The following is a 27,076-nucleotide window of genomic DNA, read 5'->3' as shown; positions in this document are numbered from 1 at the left end:
GGGGTAGGGGTGTCCCAATTCTCTTTAGCTTGAAGGGTATTATATTATAATACGGCAGTATTGCTGATCCCAGAAGTAAAGAGATCCACAAATTAGTATTTTTGTCATTATTACGAATTTTTACAACAAACAAACATATATGTGTTATAAAAGATTCATAACCGTGTTCATGTTTTACTGTCACGCTTTAAAAATTAAAATCCCTATTAATAACTCCTGTACAGCAGCCCCACAATAGAATAGAATAGGGATTGGGCCTAAATATCTCTATTTGGAAAACATTTATAATGTTAGATCAATTGGCACGATTCTGCAGTGGGAGTGCATCTCCATAAAATCTAATAATCTATCAATTTCCCAGACACATTTTTTCTTGTGGTCTCTGCTATTTGCAGTGCATTTCTGTATTTGCATGTGTTGGGAGTATTTTCATGCAGGTGTATAGTCAATAATAGATGAATTGATGTTTACTATTTGCATCTCCATAAAATCTAATAAACAATCTATAAACTTTTTAGGGTCTCCCAACACATTTTCGTTGTGGTCTCTGCAATTTGCAGTGCATTTCTGTGTTTGCATGTGTTGGGAGTATTTTCATGCTTAACAATCAATAAATACAATCAAGAAAAAGATTCATTCATTCATTTTCTTTTCGACTTTGTCCCTTTATTAATCTGAGGTCGCCACAGTGGAATGAACCGCCAACTTATCCAGCATATGTGGATACCCTTCCAACCGCAACCAATCGCTGATTTTAATTCGATAAAATCAATCTTTGTTAAAGTCACAGATGGTACAATTTATCGTGCCTGAATGCTTTTAAGGTCATTATACAATGGCATGCATCAAAAACACACACAGATGATCAATTATAATACAAACTCAACCTTGCATATATTCTGCGATGTGTCTATTGCAAAGGATCACATTGATAGATGCATGCTGAAACCATATATTGTGCAGCCCTAATATGCATTCTTAAACAATTCATTTACACAGCTTTAAAAGCGATTTATATTCAGCTAAATATTTGTAAAAGTTGGCCTACGCAGCATAAAATTAAAATAAAAGATTAAATATTTTAGCTACAGCTCGACCTGAATGAATCAATCAAAACTCACAGCTAATCAGAACAGCCTGTGTGTGTGTGTGTATTATCTCATCAAATCACAGTCGAGGTAAATATTAACTAAACTAAAACAAGTCTGACTTTAGTTGTGTAGTTTGACAATAGCAACCCAACGTTCTCCATGGAATATTCAACAAGCTTGCCGTGAAGTGCTTTGAAATGTGCATTTATTATTCAATGTTTCTCGCAATCTCGACTGAGAGAGAGCGAGACAGAGTAACCCCTCCCCTTTTAAAAAAGCAGCCAATAGCGTTCTGGTTAAGAAAAGCTTCACAGTTACAGTGGCTGAGCTCAAGCGCATTGAATGAAAAGCAAACGACAAGCGTCTTGAAGGGGGCGGTGCACGTCAGACACTACAAAGCATTTCATTGGTCAGAAGATTTGATGAGGTGATGTGAAAAAAAGACATCTATAGACATTATATCTTATGTCTATATATTTATAGACCTCTTTGAAGACTAACACGCTCATGCTGACTTCTAAAAACCACGGTGTGTGATGCGAGCTCGAAGAGGAGAGCGAGAGAAACGCTTTCCATCTATTTCACTATCAAGAGATTGTGTTTGGTGTGATCAACCCCTTACTTGTTGTTAAGCAGGATGTTGGAGCACTTGATGTCTCTGTGCAGGAAGTTCTTCTTGTGGCAGTAGTCCAGGCCCTCCAGCAGCTGCCGCATGAAGGACTTGATGTGGCTCTCGTTGAAGTGCACCAGGCCCGACTCCAGCAGGCCCATCAGGTCGTGGTCCATGTACTCGAACACCAGGTAAAACGCACCTGACACAGCCGGCACATGAGATATTCATCAGTACATCAGCATTGTGCAGCGTTTCATCAACAACAAAATGGACAGATTTTAATGTTTTTCACATCACAAAAACTGCAGAAAAATAACGCCGCTCGTCCTTGCTTCAACTTTTCAGCGGATAACTAAATTAAATCACATGCTGCATCAGAATTCGCATAATATCCGTCCTAAATAGTATTTAAAAGTAGAATTAGTGTGTCCCAAATCGCAGTATGTCGAAAAGGAGTACGCCAAAGGTTCCCGTATGGTTTACTATTTCCGATAAAAACTCTAAGTCTAGAAGCGCCCTTACTCTAACCGCTGATATTACCCACAATACATTGCGCGTAGGTCGTGAATTCGATTAGAACTACAAACGCGGATAAAAAAAGTGTAAACAAACTACAAACATGATGGATGTGGGAGACCAACTGTCAAGTAGACATGCTTCGGTAAAGATGTTTGTATGACTGTTAATTAATATCTCGCCCACTGGAACATGTTTAAACCACGTTTTCTGTGTTAGATTTCATCTGCAACAACAATACTGAACTTATATAAAGACATTTTTGGAAATTAACATCTGAATGCAGATTTATCCAAACACCTGAGGAGATTTCTCTGCCTGAAAGATTGGTGAATGGGAGATTAACCTGCTGCTGCTGCTTCTCCAATAAGGTAGGGCAGTGATCAACAAACTTGTTCCTGGAGGGCCGGTGTCCTGCAGATTTTGGCTCCAACCCTAATCAAACACCTGAACAAGCTAATCAAGGTCTTACTAGGTATACTAGGAACATCCAGGCAGGTGTGTTGAGGCAAGTTGGAGCTAAATCCTGGAGGGACACCGGCCCTCCAGGACCGAGATTGGTGACCCCTGAGGTAGGGAATTAAATATGAAAGAAATGTGGATGATGTATGGATGATTGACAGGGCTCGTAACTAAGCAACACAACGATCTGTTAACGAGGATGTAGCATGTCCTAAAAGCTTGCACACTCTTCTGTTACACACTCAAAAGTGTGTACTTTTCCTTCACAAAAAAAGCACATGCTATTAGGGTGTAGTAGAAGTATGCGAATTAGGACGCAGCAACAGTCACGACTAACTTAATAATTCAAAACCACAAGCACAAAGCAAACCCTCCTAAAGCACACTCGTTGGTCGTTACCTTTGTCGTTCTTAAAGTCTAAAGCGTCCTCCTTGTCGGTGACAATCTCCTTCATGTTGATGATGCTCTTGTGGTTGAGCTGCCGCAGGATCTTGATCTCCCGGATGGCGGTGATGGGGAAACCCTCCTTCTCATTGTCCAGACGCACCTTCTTTAGGGCCACTAACTCAGCTGAACAACGACATAAAAAGATGCATTAGATGTATGCAACCTGATTGATGTTCTATCAATGCATTAGCATACAAACTGATTATGGCTGCAGGGAACTTGAGAACTACAGTTCTGCTGCTATGGGGTAAAGCAGGGGTCAGGGGTCTTTTATCAGCAAAGAGCCATTTCGGATTTTTTGGCCAAATGCATTTTTTTAAAGATCCATACGGGATATATATATGAAGCATCACATGTTGAGCAAGTCCATATGTACTAATAAAGGACCATTTATTGAATTTCTTAATTTTCACCACTCTTGAACATTGTTTGCAAGGTTCCCATTGAAATGTAAGTGGCATGCCCTTTATTGGTGTCTCGATTCAGGTTAATCCCTAGCGCCGCACACATGCATAGGTTGAAACGTCCTTTTATTCCTATTCATTTTGCTGTAAAAATATACAATAAGAAGGTCATTTTAATTTTATTTTCAATAGGAAACTGATTTTTAGTGACAGTTTAAATTCTTTATTGAACTGAGACAGCTGGAGAGCCTCATATTTTTGGTCGAAGAGCCACATGTGTCTCCCGAGCCATAGGTTCCCTACCCCTGGGGTCATTCATTCATTCATTCATTCAAATATGCATACAATATTATTCATTATTCATATTCATTCAAAGCATAAACTATTAGAAATGATATAGATATAATAAATGGTGATATTTAAATTAATATATGTGAATAAATAAAAAATAAAAACACCGGTGACCTCATAGGCAGGGCCAGACGGAATCTGCGGACGTTTTTTGCTATTTCTGCAGAGAATTTTGGTAAAAATCTGCGGATTTCTGCTGAATTATTTTGGGAGTCTCATAACTAAAACCTTAATATGTGAAATAAAAAATAATATCTTGTATTTAATGTTTAAAATGCAAATTCAAATAGATTCACTTTATTTGGTAAACAAAGCAAGTCTCTCATATAATATCTCTACTAAACGACAGAGAATATTACTGTACACACTGCATCGTACATAAATCAGATGAACATTTTCATATTAGTCAATAATATTACTGTAATTTATTTAAAAACTGAAGAAATATAGATTTACACACATTTACACAAGTAAATAAACAGAATAAATGATGGACTAAAAGTTTGCGTGCGCAGATTCCGTGTGGGCCTACTCGCAGGTGATTCTACAGTCCTTGAGGTGAGTTTATTGCAAGAGTTCATCAGCATAGAAAAATGTTCATTACTTTTTTTACTCAAGACTTTAATAATGACAACGTTATAACATTTAAAGCTTCGCTGTAAAAATGTGTTCAGAAATAGTAAATTCACCAGATTACTGTGATTGGGTCGGATTTCTGTCTTCAAATCCGTCCCAGCATGGATCGATGTTCATCCTGTTTCTCATTACTTTATTAATGTGATCATTTGAGTCAGTATTCAATATTTGAAATGATTTTGACTAATGAATAAAGTTAACACGTTGGATAATTTAGGAATGTTCAGTGTCTTTGTCCTTCTCTTTGTCTGTCATAACTCTATTTTCAAAAGCCACCAAAGCAGCTCATAGGTAATTGAGAGCTCTTGAGTGGAACTGCAGGGGTGCAAATCGTTATTTGCTGTGTGTTAATTATGTCTAAAGTGATATTGTGATCTTTATGTGTTAATTCAGCTTAAACTGACTTATTATATAGTAAAAACCTGCCAGTTTGTATGCAGATTGTCCCAGTTTTTAACCAGTTTTGATTTGACGGCACAGCCTTGGAAACAGATTGTACTTTGTGTGTGTGTTCTATTCCTTTTACAGGTCTGGGGTCAGCTCTAAACAGTCTAGTAGCTGTCTGACGTTTGTATGCTTAAGATACTGTTCAGAATTAAACACACACGGAAATGTTCTTAGTCTATCTATGTTTAAACTAATCAGGTTATAACACCTATATGTATGACGCAGTTAATGACGTTATGCGAGAGTATAATTGTTATTGTTCTGGGATTGATACAAACTCTTTGCGAGTGTTGAAACTGGCTTCTGCTGAGAAACCGGCAGACTTTTTAATTCAATCTCTGAGTCCAGCTCTTCTTCATCTGACAGACTGCTCAATTTTACTGTATAATTTCCCTACAGGTGGAGCACATTTTACAAGAAAAAACAACTGAAACATGACATTTCTAATACTGTTACATTATTCCACATTCACTCAAATTAACTTCTGAATTAACGTGGAATAACGTAATAGTAATACTACAAAATAAACATTAATCATGCCTAATTCATGTGAAATTGTAAAAGTTATCCTGATATATCACATTTAAACATCAAAAATATTTCTAAAACATTTTTATAGTGTTCTAAGAGCATAATCCCACTGTTAGTGACTAATTTAATTTGACAAAATAATACAAATATTAATTTTCCTTCAGCTTACTCCCTTGTTTATCAGGATTTGCCACAGTAGAATCAACCAGCATATGTTTCACACAGCAGATGCCCTTCCAGCTGCAACCCAGTACTGGGAAACACCCATACACGCACTCATACGCTACGGCCAATTTAGTTCATCAATTCCCCAATAGCGCATGTGTTTGGACTGTGGGGGAAACCAGAGCACCCGGAGGAAACCCACGCCAATATTTAAGCCTTAAACAGTCCTCATCTTACCAGTGTCTTTGTCTTTTGCCTTGTAAACCTGGCCGTAAGTACCCTCTCCAGTGATGCCAATGATCTCAAACTTGTCGACACAGCGTTTCCCCCAGTCGATCTCCGTCTCCTTGATCTCCCCGAAGCGTGGACCGCAGATTCTGACACGCACACAGGACAACAAACAATTTATACACTTTAAAGGGCACCTATGGTAAAAAAATCTACTTTTCAAGCTGTTTGGACAGACATATGTGCATGTATGGTGTATAGACCGTCATATTGGGGTGATATAAACACACCCAGTGCTTTTTTTTCAATTTAACAACATAAAAAACGGTGGACCAATTGGAGCTGTTTTCAAACCGGCCGCAACTTTACGTAGGAGAGCGGTCCCCCCGCCCACCAATATTGATTGACAGGCGCGTCATCATATCCTCAGTTTGTTGATTCACGTCGCCATTTTCAGCGTGAGTTGAAGCGATATCACTAAAGGAACACGCTAGCTCTATTTTTAGATGCAAGGCTCATTGGGCTCAACACAAGAGCAATATTCTCCACATTATCGCTCTAATCGGAATTATTGGTTGTATCTTTAGGTATGTTTGCAAACATGTGTACTTCTCATTGAGTCTACCTTATACTTCAGCCGTTTGCATTTCTCGCCATCCCAGAAGCTCCCTGTGATCTTAACTAGCATGCGTTTTAGAATTCTAAACATCGGTTTCTATCAGGGTACACTCAAGTCGACGGCTGGGCGCCGCGGACCGCTGCAGAAACCTGTTTAGAGTTCAAAAATGCGTGGCGCGACGATTCGGGACACTTCATGTTTCTGCCGCGCCACAGAGAGTGTCTGGTGTGCCGTGTCGCGGCTTCGAGCAGCGCATCCGGTGCCTCAGTCAAAGTTAGTTCAGTGTGCGTGGTTATTAGTTTCTGTGTACAAGCTCGGCACTTGAAACTAGCACACAGTTGGCTGTAAAACTGTACAAAGACACAAATGATTTTGTACTCTCTGCTTGGTCTGTGTCAGAGTCGTACATGTACGACTGAATGGTGATCCTCACTCCTGCTCCTTCTCTCCGTCTGCCTGTCAGACTCTGTTGCAAACACAGAGCGGGTGAGCTCATGGCCCCGCCCCCTTGTTACGTTGGCGGGAAGCCGAAACTAATTTACATGTGAAGCAACACACCCCTAAATCAGCGAACTGTGGACACGCCCCAACATGACACTGTTTAACACATTATAATAAAAATATCTGAATTGTGTTTTAAACTGAACCTAAACTGGCACACTCAGAAGAACCAGAATATTAATATTACATCAGAAAAAAGAGCTAAACTATGGGCCCTTTAAACAACATGTAAATATTTTTTAGGAAGGACACTATATATTGTATAACTGCAGTTTAACTAGGTTTACACACTGCCAACTAGGGCTGATCTTTACGGCCAATCACAGTCACTTCTGTTGAGCGCGTGAACACAATGGCGCCGTTTAAGAACGCGCTCAAATCTCAGCGGGAAATGGACGTTTTTAAAACGTCATTATCGATCGGTAACTTAACACTTTGGACAACACTTCTAGCAACCCTTAACCGTTCTGCTTTTGACTAATGTAATGGTGCGCACCTTTTGCTTTGGACCAATAATTATAGTGAAAAGCAGTACACAAGTAAACGTGAACAATTCTGCATGAGCTGAGGGACGCTGGTGTATAAGTGTGGATAGAACGGGCATACTTGGGTCTGCGGCGTGGAGCGGGCGTCTTCTTGTCATCCGGCGGACTGAGCGGAGATGCAGGCGTGACCCCCGGCAGCTCTGGAGGAAGAGGAAGATCTGACAGCAGCGCTCGAACTTTCCTCTCCGGTTTATAACTCTTCTTCCCTGCTGAAGACTCCTTCAAACTGCTGACACTGAGGATAAAATTACAAATAACAATGCTTAACATGTGCAATTCTGTTTAAAGTGACATTTAAAGGCTTAACTAGGGTAATTAGGGTCAAGTTAGGGTAATTAGGCAAGTCATTGTATAACAGTGGTTTATTCTGGAGACAATCCAAAACTAATATTGCTGAAGGGGCTAATAATATTGAGCTTAAAATGGCTTTAAAACAATTAAGAACTGCTTTTATTCTAGCTGAAATAAAACAAATAAGACTTTCTCCAGAAGAACAAATATTAGAGGAAATACTGTGAGAAATTCCTGAATCTGTTCAACATCATCTGGGAAATATTTGATGAAAATAAACAAGAAATTCGCTGGAGGGCGAGTAGTTTAGCAGAACTGTACCTGTCGTTTGCCTCCAGATGCTCCATGTTGTTGGCTGCGGGTGTGTGCGTGGCTACAACCGGAGCGACAGCCTTCTCCTTATCCTTTACGGCCTGTTTCTTCTTCTCCTCCTTCAGTTTAGCGTCTCTGCCGGCCATCGGGACGTCTGCGCTCCTCTTCACAGGTCGCTCCACCGGGGACTGCGGCTGGCTGCACACTGGAGTCCGGGGCCCTTTTTCGGGTGGAGGTGGAGATGGAGGTCTGGTCTTCTTGGCTGCGTGGTTGGTGATGGGGCTGGGCTGCGGAGCGGTGGAGGATGAGGACGAGCCCTTGGTGGGGGTGGAGGCGTTGCTGGAGCTGTTTTTGGCGCGGGCCGCTTCTGCCGCTTTGGCCTTCTTCTGCTTGCTGAGCTCCGCGGCCAGGCTGCTCTTCAGGGTCAGAGAGCTGGGCGACAGGCTGGAGGGACGACTGCGGGAGCGGGACACACGGTGCCGAGAGCGGGAGCGGGAGTGACGGGCTGACGGATACGGGCTCCTGCTGCCAGACTTCACCGGCCGCCTGTTGGAGAAACAATAATATTACTTACAAATCTGCACTTAGACCGGTCACGAGATCTCATTGTACCACAGGTGAAGTCAGAAATATTAGGTCAGGTCTGCACGTCGACAAACAAAACAAACACAATGCTAGAAACATAGATAAATACAACAATACATGAAGATTAGTAGTGGAAAAACTGTGCTTTTGCTTTTCTAGTGAGTGAATAATCAAATGCGTGTGCTGAAATGATCTATTAAATATGTAGGTGTTTTGATCAACAGGATGGTGAGTAAACGGGAACAGAACTGGCCTTTCATTCAGCCTGAAGAGTGAATGATCAAAACAAGCAACAAACACATGTGCCATTGTTTTAACCATTGTTTTTCTAGCATTGTTTTTGTTGAAAATCATGCTTTTTTTTCTGTTTACCTCCTACCATCACTCAGAATGGAAAACATTACACATTTATCTGATGTTTTCTGTAGTCCAAGGCAATGTTCAAACACACAGAGTTCTGATAAACCTTGATTTCCAGTAGTCATATTGCTGTTTATTTACATTAGGGCTGCACAATATATGGTTTCAGCATCGATATCGCAATGTGTCTGTCCACAATAGTCACATCACAAGATATGCAATACTGAGTTAGATTATAGTTGATCAGCGCCACAGCCGAGAATACATGAGATTTGTGGAGACATTGCAAAGAATAACCCTAACAGAGTCAAACTTTATCATTTGCATGTGTTTTAAAAGCAATTCAAGCAAGTTTTCAAGCTTTCAGGCACAATAAGTACTTTAATGAAGATCAATTTTACTGAATTATTAATACAATGAAGACTATACAGTGTTGTTTTACATTGCAGTATTCACTTTCTGTAGCTGAACACTGTTCAACTCTATTGAAAACCATAAGGTGCTGGTCATTTTATTTTTTCATTGCTCTATTGATATTATTTTTGCTTGCATTTTGTTTATTTTCTTAATACATGATTTAATTACACCCCAACCAATCAAAATTAATGATTGCTTTGCAAACAAAGATATTCATGCCATCTGCTGAAACTGTATTCATATCGCAATATATAATCGCAGAAAAACTAAATATAACAATGCCAGATTTTTCCAATATGGTGCAGACCTAATTCACATTTACTCATTTTGAGAGCTTTTAAATCACTGAATGCATTCAAAACTGACTGGAGAAACTAATATAATAGCTTACGTGGGTGGCTTGTATATAGCGTTGGGACTTTACACTTAAAAAAAAAAAAGTTAGATTGTTGTAACCCAACGTTGGGTCAAATATAATACATTTTCCATTTAAATTTAAGTCTTACTTCACAGGACTCCAATAGTTGTGTTCGTCCATACTCCACCCAACACTGAGTTACAACAATCCAGCATTTTTAGAGCATACAACCAAAAAAAAGAAAACGAAACTATAACTGAAGCACTTGTAAATCTCACACTGTACCATTACTCAATAATGTATTATTTTGTGATTAACATGTGTTTTCCATTTATTTACAGATATATGAATTTTGACACTGTGACAGTCTTATTAGTCAACTTTTAATGCATTTAACTCCGCAGTTAAAGCGACCTTTATTGACATTTAGTAGTTTGAAACAAAATATTGTACAAGTAAAAAAATAAAACTGAAAACTGCTGACATTATATTCTTGTATTACAACACCTCTACAGACAGTATATCACTTCAAACTATTAACAACGTCAATAAGTCACTTTTCTTTCCAAACTTAACATCAAGTTGTTAGAGGAAAGATCAACGTCTCATAATGCAATCCAAAATCATAAACAAATGGGGGAAAACTAAAATAAAAATCACTAAATATTAAATCTGCTCATTTATGTCTGTAATTACAGTTGACCATTTCATAAACAACTAACACTCTAAACTAGGGCTGCGTGATGTTGGAAAAAAATCAGACATTGCGATATTTAGTTTTTCTGTGACATACATTGCGATTAGGGTCGTCACGCTACTGGAATTCGATACCAATTGGTACTGATATTTAAAGAGCCCATATTATAGATGAAATAGGGTCATATTTAGGTTGTAAGGGTCTCCAACAACAGTCTAATATGCATGCAAGGTCAAACAACACTTTGATGGTCTTATAATATGCATTTATTTTTACCTAATTATCCCAGCGACTCTCATATGAATCGTTCAGCGATTCATTTGTACCCAAACCCGTCCTCAGCGCGAAGCTAATCTGCGCTGATTGGACCAATGACAGGCTGCTGCGATTGGTCGACGACACTGACAGGCTTCAGGGCGAGACAGAGTGAAATGCCCAGCAGATTATCAACAATATAAAAGTAGTCACAGTGCATACACGCTTCACAGTGGATTTTGGCTGCCAGTGGGTGAATGTAAACACAGACGATGGACTAGAAAATACTGACGACTAACTATTTTATCAAGCAAAAAGTCCAAGAACTGGCGAGGATATGTCTTAGCAGTCTACTTGCTCTTTTTACACACACGCACACACAGGGCCGGCGCGTCCAGAATAGAGACGGCGCGGCGGCGACACCTCCCTCCCCCTCCGCGTCCTCAGTTACATCCGCGATTACAACCCTAAAATACAACCCTAACCCCCCCGGTCCTCATTTTACAAACGGGTCCCTTTGATCACCCTTTGCCTAGAGCTTTACCCTATTCAGAGACACACACACACACACATCAACCTCCTAAGAGGAGACACTCACACAAACGACCGTCCTCAGAGGAGCCACACACACACACATTACACACACACACATAGCTGACTATCCATAAACAAAGCGGCACGCGTCGCGTTTTCAACGTGGCTTTACACGCGATATGAGAATATAAAGAGTTAACCTGATACAGCACACGCGGTTACAAGTAACAAAACACAACTAAATGCATAATTTGCAAGCTAAAGTAAACGAGGCAACAATTTTAATCGCACGTACTTACACTGGTGAAATGGGGGAAGAAACTGATTCATGATCCACTGATCCTTGTTCTGACAGTCTTTACTGATCCTTCCTTTAACAAACTGATGAAGTCTTCTTTGTAAGCAGGTAGTTTCCAGAGGCTCTCGATCTGCTCAAGGCTAGGCTATATGCTAAGGTTTCATCTTTGATTAGACTGTCAATAATCTCCATCTGCACAGCGTGACTTCATTCTACCGATGTCTGTGTGTGTCTCTGTGTGTGTGTGTGTGTGTGTGTGACTTTTTTTTGTTAGTGGGCGGGGCCGCAGGTTTCAAATCTCCCGGGCTTGCGCGTGCAACTACTTGTGTTTCGTAGCTGCGTCATCGCGAAACACCTAATAACTCGTTATCAAGACGACTCGTTTGAAGCACTATGAGTCGACTCTTTTATAGATGAATCAATAGTTTTAAACACTGTAAACTTACAGATTTAAGCCTTAGCTGGATATTTCACTTCACTTAGAGCTGTGTGACACACTACATGGAAGGGCATTTTCAAAAAGCCATAATATGGGCTCTTTAAAAAACGTCCATTTCCTGCTAACATTTTGGCACTATTGAGCACATTCTTTAACAGCGCTGATTTGCCATTGTGTTCACATGCTCAACAGAAATGACTGTGATTGGCCGTGAAGGTCATCAGTTCACCGAACTCACCGCTGTTTACTGAGTGTAACCACAGATACAGGGACACTGGAGCGTTTTAAAGCCACGATTCATCAGCGGATCACACGTATGTCAACCTATAGACAAACCAGCTGATCGACGTGAATTTGAAACGCTCCAGTGTCCCTGTCTAGATGCCTTGAACATCTCGATTTAGAAATAAATCATTAATTTACATTGATATGGGTGATTTTGTAAAGGTTTGAATCATGTATAAAAAATATAAACAAAACGCAAGCAAGAATAATTACAATAGAGCAACAACAAAAAAGTAAAACAAGCATCGCTTTCAGGTTTTCCAGAGTCAAACAGCATTCAGGTGCAGAAAATAATGAAATGTGAAATATTGCTGTTTAGCCTTCATTGTATAATAATTCAGTAACACTAACCTTTATTAAAGTAACAAATGTTGTACTTTTCTTTGTGCCTGAAGGCTTTAAACTCTTGATATGCCTTTAAAACACATGATAAAGTTTCACTCGGTTATGCTTATTCTTTGCAATAACAGTCAGAATAATCAATATATGGTCTTACTGCACAACACATGGACAAGCGCTCAATCAATTTTGGTGATGCAATATACTGCCCATACATAAAAACTGATACTAGCAACATCTCTATCTCTATTGGAGGTGTCAGTATGGTTAAAAACACTACAGTATTTACTATAAATTACTGTAGTATATTCTCACATGGGTGTCTGACAGCTGAAAATAGATCTGGCAGCAGTATAGGTACTCTTTACCTTGCACATTTGTGTTAACATTTATTATTATTATTTATTTAGCATATGCATTTTACATTCTGATTCCAATGCCTCGTTATAAAATGATTATAATTAAATGAAATATTCTTAAGAATAAAGTATGATTCTTTGGAAGAGTGCACTTGCATTATGATGATATTATATTCTGGGGTTATATAATGAGTGGCATGAAATAGTCTTAAAAAAAACAATAATATTGATTAATTGCAATATATTTTGCTGCAATATATCGTACAACAAGAAATAGATTCAATAACTCTACAAATTTCCTGTATTCTCAACTGTTGTGCTTAACTACAATCCAACACACACACACACACACACACACACAGAGATATCAATGCTGAAACCATATAGTTCAACCCTACACTAAACCATTACAGTTCATATATTTGGCCTGTGCTTATCGTTTAATCATCTGACAGGTGGATGAAACCACATGACCAAATCAGCCAATGAGCAAAAAGAAAAGTCATCGCACTTCATTTGCTTCTTTAACTAAGATTATACTTATCTGGTAATAATTACAACCATTATTACGCCTAATAAAACAGCAGCAGACTAAGCCCTTCAGAGCTCACTTCTGCCTGCGGATATACAGGTTAAACATATAACGTGGAAAGCTGAAGCCTTTATGAAGCAAAGTCTGAGTCCTGTTGCTCAAGCCGCAGTAAAGCCTGTGACGCATGTGAGCCAGAACACGCCACGTGTTTGAGTCCGACTCAATACAATGTGGAAAGAGTCAACAGTGTGTGGAAGAGCATTTTAAAGTCATGCAAAACAAACTGAATGATCTTCTACACCTTTAGGCTGGCAAGAACAAAAACAGACACGGAAATAAAGTATAATCTTCAAATATAACACTCTGTATAGACTGTAATCTGATAAATAAAGCTGAATGAGCAGCTTAAGTCGAGTTAAAACATGTCTTTCTGTATTAAAATGTTAACAAAACCCATCTTGCATTGTGCAAAGCAGATTAAACAATTAAATAACACAACATACAGATTCAGATGCTTGTACAATGCATTATCTGATATTTGGTTAAGATGCACTGTAAAACATCAAAATCTTAGTTTGTGCATTGCTGTGCATTGCATTATGGGATGTTGATCTCTGCTCTATCGACTTTTGATGTTGACTCAGTTTACTAACAAAGTGGCTTTTATTGACATTCGAGTCGTGTTATGTATATAATATAATATATAAGAAATAGTATCTAGAGAATCAAGTCTGTAAAATAACAGAAAATGTACTGTCAGTTTATTACAAGGTTATTGTAGCGTACTTAGGGATGCAACAAATAACCGATTTCACAATTAACCGCGCTTTAATTAACCGTAAAGGCTTCTCAACGCCACGTTTCTGTTGCAAGGAACAAAACTGCTGCAACTAAACAAAAGTTATGCCAACTGAGCGCTAGTTTAAAGTTTAGAGTTTATACAGAGGCTAATCCGCACGCACACTGGATTAACTATGGCCTAGGGCTGCACAATATTGGAAAAATTTGATATTGCGGTATTATGGTTGTCTGCGATAAATATTGCGATATGAATATCGTTTCAGAAGATGGTTTGAGTAACACTTTTTGATGGTTTTCTGAGGTGTCTAAGAGTATTTGGGTACAGATATTGAATGATCAAAATACAAATAAATGCTTTTCTTACTTTCTTTAGACTTTAGAAAAAAATTAGAGAAAGTAAAAATATTGTTTAGTTTTCACGGTCAGAAGAAATAAATGAAACGTTTTTTTTTTGCTTGTTTTAAGGAAATTATCTACCAGTGAGGCAAGTGAAATCATCACGTTTTCGCTTTGAAATGACTAGAAACGCAAGAAAGAAATGTTTTTTTTTTGCATAAATCATAGAAATTCCATATAAACAAAGTGATTAAAATACAATTCTGTAGCTCCTGGTCAACTATAATTCAGACTGGTCATTGCATATCTTTGCCATGTGACTGTTGTGGATGCACACATTGCGATATCGATGCTAAAACAATATATTGTGCAGCACTACTATGGCTGAGACACCTGGCAGCAGCGGGCCACTCGCATATCTCGTCTTTTACGAGCAAGTTCATTACTTTCAATGGAGGCGTGCGGCCTGCGTGCGCATATAGAAAGCAACGCGCAAGTGGTGCGAGTGCCACGCGTTCGTGCCTTTAAGGTGCACCTAGTTGAAAACATCACGTTGTAGCGGCTCTCAAGGCAATGTAAACTAGAGTTGCACAATATATTATTTCAGCATCGACTTCGCAATGTGATCATTCGCAATCGTCACATTGCAAGATATGCAATGCTGAGTTTGGATTGTAGTTTATCATTTGCATGCGGTTCTGAGGCCCGTGTAAAAGCATTCTGGCATGAGAATTTGCATCATATCTAACTTTAATAACAATGAATATTATTGAATTATTTTTACTATTCAATTACTGAGCCTGAATTCTGTTAGACTGGTAAAATGATAAAGCACTGTTTATTCCAATTGTATCTTTTACTTTATTGTATTTATATGCGTTTGTAGATCATTTAATAGATGTTTTATATAGGACTGGGCAATAATGCAATCTCAATAATTACTGTCCATATTGAACAATAATGATATATATTTCGATATAAGTTGTTAATGCTTCCAGAATTAAGAGTACGCCAACAATGACTGAAGCCACAAAAATTACAGGGTTCATTAAATGGCATAGAAAATTCAGCACATCTCTAATATCAACACACGTTTAGATTACAATAGTTGAACATTTCTGTTTGATTGGATCTTAGATCAATATAGAGTAAAAGTGCACAGCTTCTCATTGCTATTGACACAAATCATCACGATTGGATATAATATTGTTTATCGACTCAGCCTTACTGCATAGTCTTCACTTAATAAACAACTCTACAAAATTACGTTACATTTAGTCATTTAGCAGACACTTTTATTCAAACCGACTTACAATTGAGGAGGCATTCAGCGATTCAACAAGAGAGAATACATACAAGGAGGTGCTATTTATTTAAAGTAACTTATTAGTGGTCAGAGAATTTACTGATAAAGTATGTTTATTGATTTTTTATAGAAAGGGAGAAACAAATTAATCATTGTTATTTTCACTTCCGCCATTAGTGAAGTTTTTTTCCCTCTCCGCTGTCGCCACTGGCTTGCATGGTTCGGGATCTGTAGAGCTGCGCATCGTTGGATTTGCTCTTCAATATTTGGACTCTCAGTAGTGATTATTAAACCACACTGAACTGAGCTCAACTGAACTGAACTTAAACACTACAAACTGAACTACACTGTTCCTATTTACTGTGACCTTCTATGTGAAGCTGCTTTGACACAATCTACATTGTATAAGCGCTATACAAATAAAGGGGAATTGAATTGAAAAAATTTTAGCAACGAAATGTACGTTTGCTCTTCCCTTCAGTGCAGTCCTAAATGTCTAGATCTGCCTAATTTAAAAAAGTCCTAATTAAAAGTCTTAATTTTAAACCCTTCATCCAGTCACAAGCCTCAAAAAAACACTTGTGAAATTATATTTATAATGCAAACTCAACATTGCATATACTGGTGATGTGTCTATTGTGAATGATCACACTGCGATAGCGATGCTGAGAGCGTATATTGTAGAGCCTTACTTTAAACTATTAAAAATGTGCACAAAACTCCCTTTTTCAAACTTTTTAAGGTTAAAAGTTGTTGAAAGAAAGATCAAGATCCCATAATGCAACTCAAAAGCAGAAATAAATGAGGAAAAATAAAAATATGAAATCACAAAATAAGGAAAACTGCTGATTTACAGATTTCACAGTGTCGTGTGATAAAAGCACAACAACATTAATGTCAGGCAGTTATGATTTACCACATTAATGCATCGCTTTATATAGATAGACAAAGCAACTACAGTTTTCTAAGTGTCATTTGTGCTACAGTTTGAGCCTAAACACTAACAATGGATCTTTGTTAATCCGACTAAGCTGCCTTTATTATGGACAATATTTTCTTGATTAGCTGCGGAAATTACAGTTGTCATGGTGTGCATTTATGAGCCACCATAAATACACATGTAGATGTTAAATTAAAATGCACGATAACATTAAAAAAACAAAACAGAAACTGCGATAATCACATATATAATAAATAAAGGCCACAAATGCAAGACAGAGTTTCCAGTTAAATGAAAATATGATGGACGTTACTGATGAAGTTCTCTATACTGATGGTAAATTCATTTTAATTTATACTTAACACTAGATAACACAACAGGTAGCTATTAAACATGAATTATCCGGCTTAGTCCCTTATTTATCAGGGGTCACCACAGTGGATTGAACCACCAACTATTCCATCCACCCATTCATTAATTTTATTAAAAAATAAAAATAAATTATTATTTAATATTATAATATATTATTCATTTTCCTTTGGCTGAGTCCCTTATTTATCAGGGGTCGCCACAGCGGAATGAACCACCAACTATTCCATCCATCCATTCATTAATTTCATTAAAAAATAAAAACAAAATTTAAAAAAAATATTATTTTATATTATATTTTATTATTCATATTCCTTTGGCTGAGTCCCTTTTTTAATCAGGGGTCGCCACAGCGGAATGAACTACCAACTATTCCATCCACCCATTCATTAATTAAAAAATAAAAACAAAATTAAAAAAAAAATTATTATTTTATATTATATTATATTATTCATTTTCCTTTGGCTTAGTCCCTTATTTATCAGGGGTCGCCACAGCGGAATGAACCACCAACTATTCCATCCATCCTTTCAATAATTTCATTAAAAAATAAAAACAAAATTAAAAAAATATATTATTTTATATTATATTTTATTATTCATATTCCTTTGGCTGAGTCCCTTTTTTAATCAGGGGTCGCCACAGCGGAATGAACTACCAATTATTCCATCCACCCATTCATTAATTAAAAAATAAAAACAAAATTAAAAAAAATATATTTTATATTATATTTTATTATTCATTTTCCTTTGGCTTAGTCCCTTATTTATCAGGGGTCGCCACAGAGGAATGAACCACCAACTATTCCATCCATCCATTCATTAATTTCATTAAAAAAATCAATTAATTTAAACAAGTTTTTACATTTATATTATATTATTCATTTTCCTTTGGCTCAGTCCCTTATTTATCTGGGGTCGCCACAGAGGAATGAACCGCCAACTATTCCAGCATATTTTACAAAGCGGATGCCCTTCCAGCTGCAACCCAGTACTGGGAAACACCCATACAGACTCGCATTCACACACACTCATACACTAGGTCCTATTTAGTTCATCGATTCCCCTGTAGCGCATGTGTTTGGACTGTGGGGGAAACCCACACCAACACGAGGAGAACATGCAAACTTCACACAGAAACACCAACTGACCCAGTCGGGACTCAAACCAGCGACCTTCATGCTCTGAGAAGTTTACAGTAGCTTTATAAAGTGAAAGCGTCACTGAATACTTTGTGAACTAAACATTTAAACACACCTGATGTTGTGACGTCCAAACTCATAAACGCACTCAAAATATAAGTGGAATCTGAAAATAATCTGCAACTTCTGTAATTAACAACGCTAAATTAGCTACATGTCATTGAAAACAGAGTTATACACTGCTCAAAGTAGGTTTCGATAGTCACATGCATGTTTACCGGTCACTTCTGCTATTATTCTGTCAAATAAGAGAACTCTTCTTCACCCAAACCGAAAATACTCGATTCGACTAATCTGACTGATCTCATTACTCAATGACTGCGTTTACGTGGACATCTATAATCTAATTCTTTGCCTCAATTAAAATAAGACAATATTATGATTTTAGAACATTCCCTTCATGTTCCCGTTTCCCATGTTATAGTGCACGGTTCGATTAACGTCATTATTCGACGCTGGTTTCCTCTGGAGCTTCAAGCAACAACAGTTCGTGTTCGTCATGATCGCACCATGTTTGATTTTGCCTGTTTTGTTTTTAATTTTGGGACAACTGTTCAACTGCACTTACATTTCTCACAGTAACTCTGAGGAACTGGATAGGAGTACACAGCAAGGACTGGAAGGAGAGAATGATTTGAGTTTATTTACGCAGAATGGAGAGAGAACTCCCGCATGACATTTGTTAAATTGTTTTTGGGAATGTTGCGTGTGCATCCTGTCCCAAAATATAGCGAGAAGTACTACTAAATGGCAATAGTCTGTTTACACGTCTGTACTGCACTTCAGTAATGCAACTTAAAAGAGGAATACTCCACATGTTAATTCAATTGTGTTTAGCTCGATTATGACTCTAGTCAGATTAAGGTAATCAAAGATAGTTGTTTACACGGTAGACTCTTTATCCAAGTACTGTAATAATCATATTAAAATAAGAGTATTGATGTCCATGTAATCTTACACATTTAATAACACGAGTCTCCAAAATGACTCGAATCAGTATGAATCGAACACCGTGAGTTCTTGACAGCCACGTGTCGCGGCCGCTTCTCCCCATAACACGCTCACAATACACAACGTTTTAACACACACAAAGCGCAAATAATCAACGCAGACTCTTCTTACCTGGTGTCCGGCGTGGGGCTCCGGGAGCGCCTGCGCTGGCCGTACGGGCTGCCGGTGAACTCGCCCTGCTCGTAGGGGCTGTGGCGGCCGTAGCTCGGTGACCGGCGCCAGTACGGGCTGGACGGCGAGCGCTTCCGCTTACTGCTCGAGTTCAACGCGTTATAGGCAGCGTACATCTCCGGGTCCCGATAGTAGGTCGAGCTGGGAGACTGTTTCCTAGGGCTCCTCCAAGGAATAACCGGGTAGTTTGCGGTGGGAGACTGGTATCCATAGGAATAAGACGTCCCGTAAGGACTCGCGTTCTCCGCCGCCGCCGTCTTGAAGCTGGGACTGCTCCTCCGGTAGGCCCTGAGCTCCTCCCGGTCGTCCCTGTACGCCTGTGGCGGTTCCCTATAGGCAGAAGGAGTGTCCTTCTCGGGCTTGGGCTTGCTTTTGTGTCGCTTAGACTCCTTTTTGTCCGCTTGGGAAGCGGACGACGGCTTTCTGCCGTTGCTGTCGTGATTTCTGACGCCGCTGCGCGATTTGAACGCCGCGTCCTGCTCGCGACCGGACCGGTTCCGTTTAGTACTCTTTTCGGAGCGGCTTTTCTCCGCGGGTCCGTCTCTCCTGCGCGAAGAGGAGTTGTGCTCTCTCCTGGCCGGCGCTTCGTAACTGTAGTCCTGGAGCTCGGCTTCGCTCAGCCGGTCCACCGACAGCGTGTCGGTTCTGGGCGACGGGCTGCCGGAGAAGCGCTCGGACTGCGAGCTCACGTCGTCGTACACCACTAAAGTCCCCACGTCCCCGTCGTAAAGCGCGTCCTGCTGCTGCCACGACTGCTGTTGTTGTTGTTGCTGCTGCTGCTGCTGCTGCTGCTTCTCCCGGCCGTGCTTGTGTCTCTTCCTCCGGGACGAGGAGGACGCGGATCGCCCCTTCCCGTCCCGGTGCCTCTCCCGGCGGCTCTTGCTCCGTCTCGCCTCGCGCTGGCTCCTCTGCGGCGGCGGGCTTCTCCCTCGGCCCTCGCGGCCGATGATCTCCGGGTTCGGCATTTAATATCCCACTTTTCTCACTCCGAAGTGCTCGTGTTTCAGTCCCCGGCAAACAAAGCAAAACATTTGAAACCCACTTTAAGCGCTATCACAGCACGGCTAACGTCTGTGTGTTTACACAGCGAGCGATCGCAGCGAATCCGTCCTCGCGTATGACCATCACCGACGGGGTAAATCCACAGTAAGGCTCGGGTATGTCCATAAAATCCTCGATTTATAATCCAGTTCCGCGCGTATGATGAAAAGATTGTGTTAGCCAGCCAGTGCTAACTTAGCAGATCAGTCGCAAAACAGCCGTCAAATCCGCTTCCATGCCCTGGTTGGCGCCGTCCGACCGGTGACGCGTTAAAAGCGGCTTGTTTTTCGCTCCCTGGCAGGTTAGTGAACGGAGGATCCCGTCGAAAATGTTAGCTAAATCCACACATACTTATGCGGGGTTGAAACTTCTTGTCGCCCTCTCACACCGACTCACTAACAAGGAAGTAGCACGCATGCTACTTCAGCGCGCAGTTGACATCGGCAGATTCCACACGGTGAAGAAAAACACTAGTATTGTTCGTTTCAAAAAGAGGCGCTTAAGGCTCGTTTAAATTCGAAACACGATCTCGCTTATAACGCGCAAGAAACCAGTTGATTTTGGACAGAAATTAAACTGTTGACGGGTTAACGTGTAAAAGCAGAAGTGTTGAATCGGGCTGCTGCTCCGGCAGGCCTGCTCGAGGCCTCAGTCGCTGATGCGCTTATGTAGAAGAGCGGACAGCAGGGGGCGCCGCAGCACACGTGACCGGCGGAGGATCAACAGTGTAGAGGGGATACAGCCGCGGACGGAGCTTTATGACAATTATTTAGGCTATATTATTAATTGAATTATACATTAAATTGTATTTTATTAACATCTACCCCTACCCAAACCCTAGACACAACAATCACAGTAATGTAAAAAGTGATTATACCGAGTGTTATTCATGTTATTGACCATTAAATTTGATTTAGTAATTGTCAATTGGAGATTTTTTCATAATATTAATTTAATAATAATAAGAGTTATTATAGTTATAAGTAAAACACATGCTGCGATAGTCTCTGGCTGGTAAAACAGCTTTAAAAGCAACTTTAAAAGGAAAGGAAATGTAAGCCTTGTGTATGCAATGACTGATTATGAAAGTAAAAGTGTTTTTGTGAATAATAAAAGCACATTAGAAAAATTATTTATTTTTTAAATGGCTGAAATAAGCTTTCACATTAACAATGCACATACAAAAAGCAGAAGATCAACTCAAATAAAATAATTAAATCCTCACAGGACTCACATACTGTACATTAATGACAGCGCACAAGCTGGTCAAACCTCTATGGGTTAAATCTACACGTTTCTGGATTTTCAAATCTCATATAACATCATTTACCTGTATATTATTTTACATTATATTATTTTCATTATTTTACTGTTGAACAATATCAAGAGTGTGCAACTCAATCTTTTATTCTGCTGCTGATGTAGAGTACAGGGTTATTACAGTACACCAAAACTAAGACTGAAACTATTGGTGGAGAAAACGTGTTCGTTAACTGATATAAAAACAAATGAAAAGCTGAAATGAAACGGTCAATGAAAAAATAACTGAAATAACATAATAACTAGCATACATAATAAATAAATAGTGCTAAATAATAGTTTTCAGCATTAACAAGCTGTCATTCTGGAGTGTAAAATCAGACCTGCGGCTGTTAGATGCCCTTTTACAGACAAACGCAAGTTATTTATTGTATATAAACACAACACATGCTGTATCGTTCCTTCCTTTGCCAATAAATGTAAACTAGATAAGTTTAACTGCATGTATATTATATAATCTTTAATAGGAATACATTAGTCTGAATTCATAATGTTTATTCAGTGCATTTGTGTGGTTTTGGATTGAGAGTTTGTTCAAACAATTCTTTTATTTTCATCAGTAAGAGTTCATGTAAGCTGTGATCTTTACTCTGGTGGACACTGAACATGTTCTGCTGTTCAGACTCCACACAGACATTAAGTGACATTTAAATGTTTAACTAGGTTAATTATGGTAATTATGCTGGTTATTGGACAACAGTGGTTTGTTCTGTACCTAATTTAAAAAGCTAATTATTATGGGGGCTAATAATATTGACCGTAGCAGTTTTTACATTCAAATAATTTAATTATTCCAGCCAAGCTAAAAGAAAAAAGACTTTCCACACAAGAAAAATAGGAAAAACTGTAAAGAAGTGCAAGATCTGTTTAAGAAACAATTAAAATGTCATAAAATAGTTCATCATTTTGTCTTCAATTGCATCTCGCAATTTTGAAAATAACTATAAGGAAATCTCAGAATCGCAAGTAAAATGTCTGAATTGCAAGATAGAAACTCAACAGATTCCCCAACACAAATTAGATTAAACAAGGGCAAGAACGGGGTCACGCTTTACAATAAGGTTTCATTACTTCATGTATTTACTAACATTAACTAATCATGAATGATCCATGTGCAGGATTTATTCATCATAGTTCAACATTACTAATGCATTAGTGAAATCCAAATTCATGATTGTTAACCTTATATAATGCACCGTGTAGGACTTTCCAGTATGTGTCACTATTGTTTGCATATGTATATTATTAATGATAGATGTTATTATGTTCCAGAGTATTTAAAAAGGATAGAAGTTTGTATATTTACCATGTTAGTTTAAATGCAGGCACGTTTATGTTGTATTTTCATATTCGTCATAATTCTAATAGATTATGGATATGTTTATTACTGTTGCCAGCCAACAGGTTGTGTCCGTAGTGTAACGTCAGTACTCAGGCTGCCTAATTTGTGGATGAACATTGTGTGTGTATGCAATAAAAGTGGCTCGAGTTGTATCCATCGTACTTGCCTTGAAATCCATCCAGTGGGGATTTTATTGAGGTACAGTGGGTAACTTGATCAAAACTGGACACACCGCGAGTTAACATGAAGAACTGTATTTTCATTAACTAATACAACCTTAATGTAAAGTGTAACCAAGAAAGCTTAGAAACTCCAGAGTCAGAATGGTGAAATTACTATATTATTAATAATTTTTGTAAATTAAAATGATAAACTTAAGAGTTGTGAGAAGTGTAAAAAAACCTCTACTTTGGAAAGGAAATTGTGAGTGTAATAGTAAGATATAAGATGCAATGACCCTTTTTTTGTCTTGTGGTGGAAATGGGTTTCCATAAATGCTTGTTCACACCAACACCATCATTTCAGTCTACATAATTAAACACTTTAAATGCCAGAGCTCTGCAAATGAAGATTCTGATTGGCTGTTGATGTTTTTAATCTCTGCCATTATACTTGTGTTGTTTTCCCTGACATTAAAGATGACATTAACTGACAATGACATTAAAACAGCTCACCCCAAAAATGAACATTTACTCATTATTTACTCACCCTCTTGTGTTTTCAAAGCTTTACGAATATCTTTAGTCTGCTGAACACAAAAGAAGATATTTTGAATAATGTTGGAAACCTGTAACTATTGTCTTCAATGGTAGGGAAAACAACTACTATGGAAGTCAATGGTAGTTAGTCAATATAGTTCATCAATATAGTTACGCAACAACTTCAGTAGGCCTTTTTTAACTGTTGTGATTCTACAGTTGCTATGGTAACACAACAACTTCAACAGGCTTGTTTGATCTGTTGTAGAAATTCTATAGTTGCTTTGGCAACACAGCAATTTCAGTAGGCCTGTTTGATCTGTTGCAGTGGTTCTATAGTTGCTATGGTAACACAACAATTTCAGTAGGCCTGTTTGTTCTGTTGCAGTGATTCTACAATTGCTTTGGTAACACAGCAACTTCAGAAGGCCTGTTTTATCTGTTGCAATGATTCTACAGTTGCTATGGCAACACAACAACTTTAGTAGGCCTGTTTGATCTGTTGTAGTGATTCTACAGTTGCTATGGCAACACAACAACTTCAGTAGGCCTGTTTGATTTGTTGTAACAATTCTACAGTTGCCATGGCAACACAACAACTTCAGTAGGCCAGTTTGATCTGGTTGTAACAATTCTACAGTTGTTATGGTAACAACTTCAGCAGGCCAGTTTGATCTGTTTTAACAATTCTACAGTTGCTATGGTAACAACTTCAGCAGGCCTGTTTGATCTGTTTTAACAATTCTACAGTTGCTATGGTAACACAACAACTTCAACAGGCCTGTTTGATCTGTTGCAGTGATCCTATAGTTGCTATGGTAACACAGCAACTTTAGTAGGCCTGTTTGATCTGTTGCAGTGATTCTACAGTTGCTATGGTAACACAGCAACTTTAGTAGGCCTGTTTGATCTGTTGCAGTGATTCTACAGTTGCTATGGCAACACAACAACTTCAGTAGGCCTGTTTGATGTTGCAATGATTCTACAGTTGCTATGGCAACACAACAACTACAGCAAAATAAACAAATGACCTGATAATATGGTAGTTTACAACTACTGACCTTATTGTTGGCGTATGAGTGAGCGCAGAAACTTATCTGAAATTCGATGTTTTTACTTTGCGTGTATTCATGAACATACAATAACATTTCTCTTTCTTTATTTTTTACAGTCGATTTACTTGTACTATAACCGCAGATACAACATTATTTTTGATCCCACAACTGCACCCTTGATGAGCATTTGAAAAAGAGGTGACTGAATCAAACATTTCTGCCATCTCTATTTATTAATCCGACACTGGATCACTCAAGACTGATGTTAAAACACAGCCATTCAACTCAAATTGGTGGCCTGACAGCCCGTAAAACAAAAATCTGACACGTGAATGAAATAAAAAAGCTGTCAGATCTGCGTGTTGCACAGGAGGTTTATGGAAGCGAGTCCACACAGACCGGCCGAGTCCTGCGCTTCTGGACAATATTACTGAATAAAAGAGACTCTACCGCATCGATCTAAGAGTTCAGACTGTCCTGGTCCTTCAGAGAAGCCCACATCTGACACACAAACAGCAGGAGACACCGCAGATGAGGATTACTGGCAGCAGAAACAGAGAACATACACATACATCTGCCAAAAGTAGGGAGAAAACCAGCACGGAGACTATAAAATGCAGCATCGTTCGCGGATTCGCTTGGCCAGACTTTTCCTCTTCTTCTTGCCGTTCTTCTCCTTGCTGTCCTCCATCTTCCTGGCGCGGATTTCCCTCATGAGGTCAAAGAAGACCTGCAAACAAAACCGCACGGCATCTTGGAGAACCATTCGCTTCATTATAATCCAAACATGTATAGTGATATCACTGATAAAACAGTCTGAAATATAACAATTGGGTCACACTTTACAATAAGGTTTCATAAGTTTTGGCCCGTTTCCACTGAGTGGTACGGTGTGCTTTTATGGTCGTTTCCACTGTTAAAAGGTGCCAAAATGCGAACCGTACCACTTTTTTGGTACCCATCCGAAAGGGTACCTAGCACAACAAAAAGGAACCAAAAGGCGGAGCGAGATGCGCAGCCAAACACTATTGGTTTACAGAGATATGTCACTCGCTCATGCAAAAGCCAGGAGAATGAAAACAAAGGAAGCGCCATTTTTAAATACACAGCCGAGACATTACATCATAATAATATATACATATAATAACAAGCCATGGTCGACCCGAGCCAAGAAGAAGAGCAGAATCTACCCTGTGCACCGTAGTTGTTTACAAGACCGTCTAACGCACGAGTGGTTTAGCTGTCTCACGTCCACTCGCCGAACGTCTATATTTGAAATGACGAACTTCTTGAGCTGAAGATTATAACGTGCCCATAATTATTGAAGCTCTTCCTACACCCAATCCTCTCAGAAACAAACAAATGCGAGAGTGAAGCGTGAAAAACAGAGAAGAAACCGGAAAAACAAAGGAGCGAATGATTCTTTCAGCAACCTAAACCATGAACAAACCGCCATGTTTAACTATTATCATCAGCTTTTGGACTATTATGAACTCTGAATGACAGAATTACTCTCTAACAGAGGCTACAGGTGCTGCTGAAGATTAAAGAGGCAGATGAGAGGACTGTAGGTTATATTTCATGTTGTTTTTGAACCCAAATAAGGACTAAATGTCTGCTGTGTGTAGTTGTTCTGTGATTGATAACATAACGGAGACTGTAAGGGGCTGTATGTGTTCATATATGCTGCATTTATTTATTTATTTTAAATAATTGCAGACGTCACACGATCATTCATCTGCGGTTATAATCAAATCCTGTTCATAGAAAGGATAGTAATGAACATTTATACAGTATTGATGTGTGTAAAGCATCTGTTTTGTGAGAAGTTCTTCTCATATGATATGCGAGCGACCCGTACAGCTTTA

At 39.0% G+C, this 27,076-nt stretch overlaps 2 protein-coding genes across 2 annotated transcripts in view; both read right to left on the bottom strand.

The window, feature by feature from the left end:
- The window catches only part of cdk13 (cyclin-dependent kinase 13), a 30,695-nt gene extending 9,248 nt beyond the window's left edge, over positions 1 to 21,447 (bottom strand). Inside the window, exons 1-6 of the mRNA XM_056450340.1 lie at positions 19,693 to 21,447; positions 8,169 to 8,705; positions 7,618 to 7,791; positions 5,901 to 6,040; positions 3,082 to 3,252; positions 1,714 to 1,903 (exon numbers count right to left, since the gene is read on the bottom strand). Of these exons, the coding sequence (XP_056306315.1) occupies positions 1,714 to 1,903; positions 3,082 to 3,252; positions 5,901 to 6,040; positions 7,618 to 7,791; positions 8,169 to 8,705; positions 19,693 to 20,717 (2,237 nt within the window). The 5' untranslated portion in view covers positions 20,718 to 21,447. The remainder of the gene's footprint in view (positions 1 to 1,713; positions 1,904 to 3,081; positions 3,253 to 5,900; positions 6,041 to 7,617; positions 7,792 to 8,168; positions 8,706 to 19,692) is intronic.
- A 3,982-nt stretch (positions 21,448 to 25,429) lies between these two features.
- The window catches only part of ralaa (v-ral simian leukemia viral oncogene homolog Aa (ras related)), a 10,955-nt gene continuing 9,308 nt past the window's right edge, over positions 25,430 to 27,076 (bottom strand). Inside the window, exon 5 of the mRNA XM_056450343.1 lies at positions 25,430 to 25,938. Within this exon, the coding sequence (XP_056306318.1) occupies positions 25,816 to 25,938 (123 nt within the window). The 3' untranslated portion in view covers positions 25,430 to 25,815. The remainder of the gene's footprint in view (positions 25,939 to 27,076) is intronic.

Source organism: Danio aesculapii, chromosome 24, assembly GCF_903798145.1.
Source record: "Danio aesculapii chromosome 24, fDanAes4.1, whole genome shotgun sequence".
Lineage (NCBI taxonomy): Eukaryota > Metazoa > Chordata > Actinopteri > Cypriniformes > Danionidae > Danio > Danio aesculapii.
Note: the sequence above shows the minus strand (reverse complement) of the source record. Positions and strands in the feature narration are given on the sequence as shown.